The sequence below is a fragment of the Tachypleus tridentatus genome, chromosome 7, assembly GCF_004210375.1.
Source record: "Tachypleus tridentatus isolate NWPU-2018 chromosome 7, ASM421037v1, whole genome shotgun sequence".
Lineage (NCBI taxonomy): Eukaryota > Metazoa > Arthropoda > Merostomata > Xiphosura > Limulidae > Tachypleus > Tachypleus tridentatus.
The window spans coordinates 10,881,402-10,891,378 of record NC_134831.1 but is presented as its reverse complement, the minus strand read 5'-3'; the positions used below and the strand labels follow the sequence as shown (position 1 = coordinate 10,891,378).

General features: G+C 32.9%; 1 protein-coding gene across 8 annotated transcripts; it reads right to left on the bottom strand.

Moving 5' to 3' along the window:
• Positions 1 to 570: 570 nt before the first annotated feature.
• LOC143255094 (uncharacterized) lies at positions 571 to 9,818 on the bottom strand. Of its 8 annotated transcripts, none has more exons than XM_076510219.1 (9): positions 9,753 to 9,818; positions 7,900 to 7,961; positions 7,337 to 7,382; positions 7,038 to 7,061; positions 6,751 to 6,809; positions 6,535 to 6,568; positions 6,326 to 6,355; positions 6,064 to 6,092; positions 571 to 5,789 (listed from the first exon to the last, which is right to left on the bottom strand). In XM_076510219.1, the coding sequence occupies exon 9, from the start codon at positions 2,755 to 2,757 to the stop codon at positions 1,822 to 1,824; it is 936 nt and encodes a 311-aa protein (XP_076366334.1). In that variant the 5' UTR covers positions 2,758 to 5,789; positions 6,064 to 6,092; positions 6,326 to 6,355; positions 6,535 to 6,568; positions 6,751 to 6,809; positions 7,038 to 7,061; positions 7,337 to 7,382; positions 7,900 to 7,961; positions 9,753 to 9,818; the 3' UTR covers positions 571 to 1,821. The 8 variants fall into 8 exon arrangements, with proteins under 8 accessions (XP_076366334.1, XP_076366333.1, XP_076366337.1 ...); XM_076510218.1 differs by having other exon boundaries at positions 9,487 to 9,773; XM_076510222.1 differs by having other exon boundaries at positions 6,535 to 6,563; positions 9,487 to 9,773.
• Positions 9,819 to 9,977: the final 159 nt, after the last annotated feature.

The following is a 9,977-nucleotide window of genomic DNA, read 5'->3' as shown; positions in this document are numbered from 1 at the left end:
TAACTGTTTTAGGGTTGGATATTTCAAGAGTCAGATTTGTTTAATTCGGGGTGAATTAACGTACGAACACTCCTGAAGCTAAAGGAACAACAAATAGACGACGAGCCAATCTCACGAGAACATTGGCCCTTACGTGGAAAAAAGCCGAAAAACATTACGGTACAACTGGTTAATGTAACACTTCTGCCGAGGCATGAACTCTATTCACGTCTTATTTAAGCTTCCTAACCTCAAAAGTGTTTTTTGGAATTTTAAAAAATGAAAATAGAACCTGTAACAAACTTATTTTACACGAAGACATCACCATTTATTTTACCATGTTCATACGGCAAGAAAACCTATCGATATAGGAGAGCATAACGTTTGAAATTTAAAAAGATTTAACAAAGCTCCTCCGTAGTTTGTTTATTACTCAAACATTCTGTTAGGTGACGGTTAATGACATCACAGAAATAGGTGGCTGTTTAAATTAATAAAAAAAATCAAAAAAATCGGTGATTTATGTAAGGTATCTTTAACTTCTAAAATAATAAAAAAAAATGTATTACGTTCATTAAACTATTGAGTGTATTAACAAAGCATGGAAATAAAACATTTGATATACATAAAAGAACCATGTCTTACTCTTCTTAACCTAGTACACTGAGCATGCCCTTAAAATCTTTTTGGGTGACTGGTATCGTAAATTTCCCAAAGTAAACCTTCCAGGAATTATTTTTCACTAAGTTACAAAATTATTCATATTAAATGTAAGCATGAATTAGTTCTACTTGCAACCAACTCATTTTTTGGCCTATTTGTAAAGCTTCTCATACTTTTCATTCCAACCTATATTTGTCAGAATAAACTTGTATATAATTTACATTTTGTCACCTTTTACGTTAGTTATGTGTGCATTATTTACTAGAACACTGAAAATGTACATCAAACCACCCTGAAATACGTATAGTAAGCGATTAGTATGTGATATACAACACTTTAGATTCTACTTCGCGACTTATATTTTTACATTTAACTACAGTAATTTATGCCCTGGGAAACGAAGTTAAAATTACAAGAACGAAACTGTCGTAAATTGATACATTCAGAATATAAAACAGTAGTTTTTCTCGTGTATTAAAACAGTGGACTATTTATGCGTTTGTCGAAACCAGAATTTTATTATTATAAATCTTGAAACGATTATGTTTATTGATAATGAAGAGATATTTCTAAAAACTCAAGACGAAAAAATGTACGATTCAATGAACAAATCAATTTTCCTTTCAATATTTCGAACTGATGTGAGAGTTAATTACAAAAAGGAATTTGATAAATTTGGTACCAAAGTAAAAGAACAACAGCCACATATCAATGATTTAAGTAAAGTTTTAAAAATGTATACAAACATGTTTTCTACAACAAATTGAATTTACTTCCCTTAGATTAAGATAACAAAATTACGTGTTTAGTAAATTAAAATAAAATAGGTAAGTCTTGTAGGAAAAACGACGAATCCATTTACAACTACTTGGCAGCATAGACGAAAAATCATGTTTCATTAATTTATCATGAAATGACAACGTTGTTAAAAACGTACATCAGAAGAATTTGAAATAAGTCCACATACAATTCCCTTAAAGCAGATCGGGTGTGTATTTATTGTCCGATTCAATGTGCTTAACCTAATGGCAGACTGTTGTAATCTGTTCTGTGTTATAAATTTGACGTTGAGCTACTGGATGTCATTTCATATATTCTTGTATAAACATGTCCTGACAAATACTGAACATTTCTTTTGTTGTTGTTATTGGCGTTTTTAATCACACCGAAGTTTAACTCCTAACCAATTTTTAAAGAATTCTTAACATGAACTTCTGTTACAGGCTTCGTTTTCACAAAATATTTGTCGTCGGTTTTACCTCTCGCAACAGAGTAAGCAGCTAGACGTGTGTTGGGTATCGATGAGCTAGAATACTGCGATTGAGAACCATAACTAGAAAGTTTCTTTGAACAAAAAACTGGATGAATTAAGACCCCAGTTGTAACTGGTAATTCTTCAACTGGAAAAACGTGTGAGGAGATTATGGGTTGTGTTGTTCTTGGTAGACTTTGTGATGACTGCGCCTTTAGCCAAGCTAGTAAGTTATCCTTCTGATTTTGGATATCGTAGTGTGTTGAATAAATAGGGTCTTTAACCTGTAGGCTTGTATTGTTAGGGTTAAAGTTATAACACTGACATGCTTCGCGAACACTGATAGCAGCGCAGGCCATAGACAGAATGCAATCCAACACGGCTAGGGTTAGTAGAACAGCGTTGACAGCTACAGCGGAAGTTTTTATGTTTATTTCCCCAAGGAAGGAAACCCGGAAACCGGCCGCGTCGACATAATAGCTGTTCGGAGTGCTGTTGTCATGGGCAATACCCGTAGCCGATAAAACGACAGTAACTCCCGACGTGGCTATACATAATAGCGAGAAACAGAGAAACGATATCAGGTAGGTAGTACTTTCCGGGCGCGTTCCTGAAGCTACACCAAAGATACCGGTCACTATAACAAACATGCCTGTCCACACCCCACTTCCAATATCACCCATGTATGCGTCCATTCTCAGAGTTAGCGTCCCAAATACTAACATCAACAGTCCGCAAACTATTTTTGACATCCCTAAAGAAACCGCCAACTTTCGAGAGAAGAAAGGCCTAGTTTCTTCGACTTGAAGTACATGACTTACAGTTTTTCTCTTTGAAGTCATGGTATCCTCTGTCCTTAACATCCCAATGCAAACGACGAAGTCTCCAAACTAATATTCGTAGCGACTTCTATAAACGATGTACATAAAACCAAAAATACTTCACAATTACATCAAAAAATATCAACGACAGTTATTTACGATATACAAATTTATTATTCACAAACAAGAAGGAATTATATAACATTAATAAGCTACAGCTAAAAGTAATTTGTGAAGTTAATTTAAAAATACAGTGATTGGCTTATTCTTGCTATGAAAAGTTGATGTGGACGAAAAATTAGATAATTCACCAAACAAGAAATCCAACTAGCTGATTATTGTAAGAATGAATACAGAAACAAATGATCAAACAATACGTTCTGAACAGTTACCAATAAAGTTAAATTTTGTTTTGAACTTTGCGCAAAAGGTACACGATGGCTATCTCCCCCCTAAATTAACAGTGAAAGACTAGAGAAAAAGACCATCCACCCTCTACTCTCAGCAACATAGTGAGATGGAGGATTATTAACACCTCCACGGCTGAAAGAGCACTTTTTAGGCGGTATATGGAATTCGAATCCGTGACGCTCTGATTTGGAGGTTATTTCAATAGAATGTTGTCTTAGAAAAAGAATGGATAATTTTAAATATTTAACAATATATGCGGAATACTTCCTATTCAGCGACACATGTCGACGTATACATTTTTTTTTTTTACGTTTATTCTTTCCTAAAATGACTTCATTAAAATAATTATTTTACATTGCGAGATTAGCATATGGATTTAAGACAATCCAAAGCCATCCTAGGTTGGCCAAACCTTGTATATTAGGACTACGGGCAAAAATATCGTTAATTAGTTACGTAAAATCGTGTAAAAAATTGCAGTGTAGTTTTGTATGTAATTTGATTTGATCAGAACTTAATACACTTTATAACAATGACGTCTAGTGTTTAATTTATAAAGATTTTGGTGACTGAAGACGAAGTATTTTATAGAACCCTAATTAAACAATCTGTCTAAGCTAGGCATTAATTACGTACTGATCACTTTAAATTATTGTAGATGTATTATATAAATTGAGATAACTTCGAAAGTAAAATTAAACTCGAGCTCGAATGGAAGAGTGAAAAACTTTACAAATACTAGTTTTATACTGTGCTGTTTTGAAAGTTACTTCAAACACTATTATTACATAGACACTAAAGAAATTTAGTGTCCCCTAACTTTCGTAAGCACAACTATGCTAATACGATTAATTAGGTCGTTTATTTCCGCGAAATGTTTCATCACTTGTATAGATAGTGCTTTATTTCACTCCACGTGAAATCGGAAGCAAAAACGTTTTTCACTTTGAAAAATCAAGTTCAAAATAAAGAAGTTAACCAAATTAATGAAAAGGTTAAAAGATCTAATTTTTTTCAGAATGAACCGGGTTTTATAATGATAAATGTTTCCATACATATTTTTAAAACTATCCTTAAATAGCAAAGAATACTCAGTTTAAAAATCCAAAGTAGGTATCAAAATTATACTGGTACGCTAGTGTAACCATATTTGTAATAAGGTTGATCGAGTTAGTGGAACTAATAACAAGTTATCATTTTTAAAATTTATTAGATACATAAAAATGTTATTGCATTATGTAACTGATCGTTAACTAACTCACCTCAAAAAACTTCGCACTGCACGAACTTACAAACAGTAGTATTCTTATTTCTGTACCAAACAATACTAAAACTTGGAATAAAGAACAAGTTTCACATACGGTTAGCCACTCAGTTGGTTAAACGTGCCCCTAGGTTAACACGCTAGGTTTTTATTTGCCTGTTTTAAACACCTGACCTACTCTTAACGTAGCTTACTTTGTTAAAAGTTTTGCCCTAGATTTCCATTGCTCAGAACTATATTCCTGTATTTATTTCAACATAGTAACTAGGTTTAATGCTATTTGATGTTAATAAATAAAGCTTAATATTCCAAATAATTTACCAATTTAAGATCGAGTTGCATGTTGCGTAACAAAATTTTCATTTAGTCCAAAATGACAACGGTTTTCCTAAATTATTTCAGGAAGGAATAAGGTATTAATTTTAGAAGTTTACTATTTAGTAGCCATATTTTATCGTGAAAGAAATACAAAGCTTGGAGTGCTTCTATAACCGATGTAATTTTGTTACTCAAAGATCTACTTTCAAACTTATTTTGGGAAGGATCGAATTTAAGGAAACCTTAAGTGTTAAAATTCCCCAATTAAAACGGTTTGAGCTCTAAATTTCAAAAACTAATCGCATCTCACGTCGTTTAACACTCCTAGGCTTCAGAGCAACTTGAAATGTTATTAATATTAGGCTAATAAATTTGTATTTAAATGAAATTGCCATTTCATTTGATTTCATTAAGTGGGCCTATTAGGCCCCACTTTTCGGAGTGTTAAAAGATGGAGCCGGCTAAAAGATTGTACCTAAATATTCTGTAAGCCAAACAAGATTGTTCGATTTGTGCATTTAATGTAAATGTTTAACCAAAATCAATATTTTACAAGTAAAACGTGTTTAGTAATTTGTATTCTATTCTTTCCTTAAAAAGATATCTTATTAAAACCTGTTCAACTTTACATAGAACTTGAAAATTAAATTTAGTAGAGTTGAATAAATACATGTTTTCGCGCAATAATTCAAAATTCTGCTTTCACATATTATACTCTTCGTTACTGATTAAGTGTATACAAAAAAAAAAAAATGTTTCATAAGTGGACTGGTACACTTAAACTAGTATGATTATTTCTGAAATTACCTTTAAGAGCTAATATTTACAAATTTAGCTAGTACCATTTAATACTAGTTATGAAATGTACTCAAACATTTACTAAAAAAGTTGGAATTGGTTGCATGTGGTCCAAACATTTAACGTTCCCCAGCAGTGATTCAATCAAGTTTATTCAGAACAGAATAATAGATACATTATAGAGTTACTTGTATCTGAAATCAGTACACATGCCAAATATCTTGACATCTCAGGATATCATCCAGTAACAATACAAATTAAAGGGCAGAAAACGTGTGGTCACCTGAAAGAAAAATCTCATTTAAGAAACATTTAACAAACAACTAAAAGGTCAAGTTGAAAACAAAATGCTTCAGTTTTATTATATTTATCAACACGATTATATCAGACAAGAGGTGTTAAGAATCATCACCAGCATATTTACTAAGTTAAGGTCACAACATCTACAGTAAAAACTACAATGGAAGTTAATTAGTAACAGTAATCAGAGCACCATCATCAGAAAATATAACTGATCAAATTTTGTGAGTTATCTAAGTTTTAGTAAAAGTTCATACCCTTGTGTTTGGAGTCTAAGGTGACAAACCTGCAGAAGAAAAAAAACACTTCTGTAGTTTCTTCAAACTACCAAGCTAGTTATAAATACAAATGTTTCAGACTGATCAGTTAGACTAGTCCTCAAGTCAAATTAGGCGGTGTCCTAAGGTGTCATCATTTTCAGTATATACAATTGAATTATGTAAACACTAACTGTATATAAAAATCAAGTGGAAGTTAATCATCATTTGAATTATCTGTAGTGATAACAGATGTACATACCTGTCTTAAGAGCAACTTCCAGACTGGTATCTGTAAAATAAAGAACCATCAGGATACTGAATCTTACAAGCAGTTATAAAATATATTTAATAAAAGCATCAGTATCAAACAATGATCACAGACTTGTCTCTCTAGAGGTGTCAGGTACAGAAAACTCATCACAGCTTCAAACTTAAAGGTAACTAACTTATCATAAGGTTGTAGCTTACCTGCACATGCCATTCTTGGGACATGACATCTTCCCTAAGAATAAAGAATGGACAGTATTATATATTTAAAAGTAGTAAAAACAAATCTCAAACTCAAAACAATATGCTCAGAAAAGTGTAATCTCTCATTGTGTGTCAGAGACTCTAGTCTGAAAATAATAAATTTCTTCATAGCAACTTCTGGAGTTTAATAGCAGTCATCTAAAAGTTTCTAACCTCATTTTAGGACTGTTATAGCTTCCACTTCCACAGCATCACTAGGTTTGGTCATCCACCTAGAATTAAAGATCAGTACAGATGTAAAAACAAAACAAAAAACACTACAAACAAAAAGCAAGTGAATTAATTACACACAAGTTCAGCACCAAGTTTCAGCTTTAGTTTAACACCTCAGGACTCTAGCCCTTAGTGTCATCATCACTTTAGTTTTAAAACCTTACTAACCAGACAACACTAGCCTTGTTATAACATTAGTTACAAGATTTAACAAGCTCCAAACTTACCAAGTTTTCCATGTGAATCCAAACCTAGAACATACAAAAAGACCATATCACTACTTTGTTAGATATAATTAAAACAAAAGTAAAGATCATCTGAGCTCAGGAGAACGAAAGTAATAAATGTTCATTAAGAGTAAGTCACCCTTTCCCCGACTGAAGCAGGTCATCCTTGCTCATCTAGTTTAAACCTAGTTACTACACAGAATTTATAAAACATACATATATAATTAGTTCAGTTTAGAGACAAATGCTGATAATCAAACAAGTTAGAACTATTGTAAGAAATTCATTTTTACACTAACCTCAAGTCACATCTCCAGTCATGTTCCAGTTGTTACAGACAGCACCCTGTAAATCAGCCAAGAGCATAAACAAGTTAACTGTTATGCAAACATTTAGGATAAAACATAAGGGCCTCAGAATTGTTACAAATAGCACCCTGTATCTCAACCAAGAGCATGAACAAGTTAACTTTTATGCAAACATTTAGGGTCTCAGAATGTAAATATCAGCACAGAACTTTTGATCTGGATAACAAATCATCATAGACATTTATTAGCAGACACCAAGTTAACCCTAATTTTATCACCTGTTTAGGTCACACTGAAAACAAACTATTGGTGCAAGTAAATAACCTGGAGGTCAAAATAAGCAAGTTCTCAATATTATTAACATACATTTTTACTTCTACAAATGGAATTTGTTAAGTGAAAGAAACCCTTTAATATATTTAACATTAAAATATTTACAACATCAAATTTATGTTCTAGAAAACAATTTTTTTTACAGGCCAAGATTAAACATTACATTCAAAACATCCATGCTCACAAAACTAACACTGAGTATTAGTATACAAGTTTCTTACTTGAGACCAAAATTGGTAGTCAATGATAGTGATGGCTTTCCTCATCTTCACAGATGAAGAATCTGTAAAGAAATATCAGTTTTAGATATAAAGTAACCCCCAGTTCCGTTATATATTCAGCCCACACAATTAGCCTCAGACAAATGCCTCAATACCATCATTGTGCCCAGTCAACACCCTATAGGAAGACAGACAGAACAAAGAACTTGTTCCAACTCCTTTCCAACAAGAGCTTAATGTCAACAATCAGGCTCAGACTCGTCATCGTTACGTCATTGGCTGAACCAATTCCCAACTGAACAAATCCCAGTCCATTATAAACAATTACAACCAATTATAATTTTCAGAACTTAAATTTGAAATAAACAAATAAAAACGTGCAAAGTGATACTTGATAATGAATACTAAAAATGTCTAGTAAACTAAATTTTCCTCTCAGCATCTAAAGTAACGACTATAGTTACTACCCAGGCATTTACGAATTATTAAGCACTTATTGTTACTAAGTTCTGCAAATTAGTTTTTTTTAAGTAGGCCTATTATGTGAATATAACAGCTGTTAAATGTTTATTCACTACTCACAGTAAGACAATACTGGTAACATTCAAGTTACTATGAATTTTCGACATATGTCTAATATACAGGGTGGCGCGTAAGATATGACCCATCCATATATCTTGTGTTTCGAGCGTATCTGTGTGCTGTCCATTCTCGCTTCATATTATGCGACGCCATGTTCTGTGAGACATTCTCCTCAACATAGCAGGGGTTATTGTTCAAAATACTGTGGTAACAGCTGCCTTCAACTCATCATTAGTATTATAACGTTGTTTAGACAATGTCCTTTATGTATCCCCAAGAGTTATCACATGTTGTCAAGTCTGGACTTCTTAAGGGCAATTTCATGGATGCTGGGGGATGTTACAGAACCACGACCTATCCATTAGTCTGGAAGTGTCATTATTAGGCCCCACTTTTCGTAGGAGTGTTAAGATAATCTCGCACAGTGAGAGCATAATGAGCCGGAGCTCCATCTTGTTGAAACCAAACCTCCTCTGTGATTCCAAGTTCAACGAGTTTCAGTATAAACAATTGTTTTAACATGATTAGATATGAGGTTCATATCATTTGACTGGCCCGTCAAAGAAATATGGTTCAATAACATAACGCCCATTAAGTGCTGCCCACATCATGACATGTGGAGCGTTGTATTCAATTTCTTCATAATGAGGATTCTCCTTTGCCCAGAAGTAAATATTTCGTGCTCGACTCGCTCATGTACCCACGTACTTGTCACAATACGCTCTTCAAGTGGAAATGGGCTTACATCGGCCATTTTCTCTGAAAAACAGAAATTATAATACAGGCGTAATTTAACATATGGATGGGTATGGACTTGCGGGCCACCCTGTAGTCTTACGTTCAATTCACAACTCCTTTAGCAAACTAACTTAATATTAATAACGAGTCGTGCTTTAAATTTTTTTTGGACAATGTCTTCAGCTGCAGACTATACACATTGTTGTACAAAACTACAATTTTCAGAAATAACGTTTACATGTTACACAAAAAACTATTTACATTTACCTGCTTCTTGAAAGTGAACCTTAAAAACAAAGGAAATTCATGTTCTTTGTATAGATAATACAAAAGCACCACGCGTGGTTTGAGCTGTAAAACCGCAGATATTTCAAACGCCTTTACCGACCACTTAAATATAGTTTTACGGTTAATATAACTATAATATATAACTTAGTTTCTTCTTTATAACAAATATGAATCGAAATCATACTATTCTTACTATACACACATAAAACTAATCAGATGCAAATCGATTACATAGTTACACTTACCGAATTCTCAATACTAAAAAAGAGGGATAATACGTGCTGCATGCTCTTTTATAAGAGACAGATTCCTTGAAACGCCCTCTGTCATATATTATTAGCAAACTGACTAAACTAAACTAACTGGTGGTTATTTCGATTAAATTAATTATTTTAAAAATATGTATTATAAAGACTGCTAGTATGGGTATTAAAATAAAGTACAGAACAACATTTTGATCTATTTTGAAA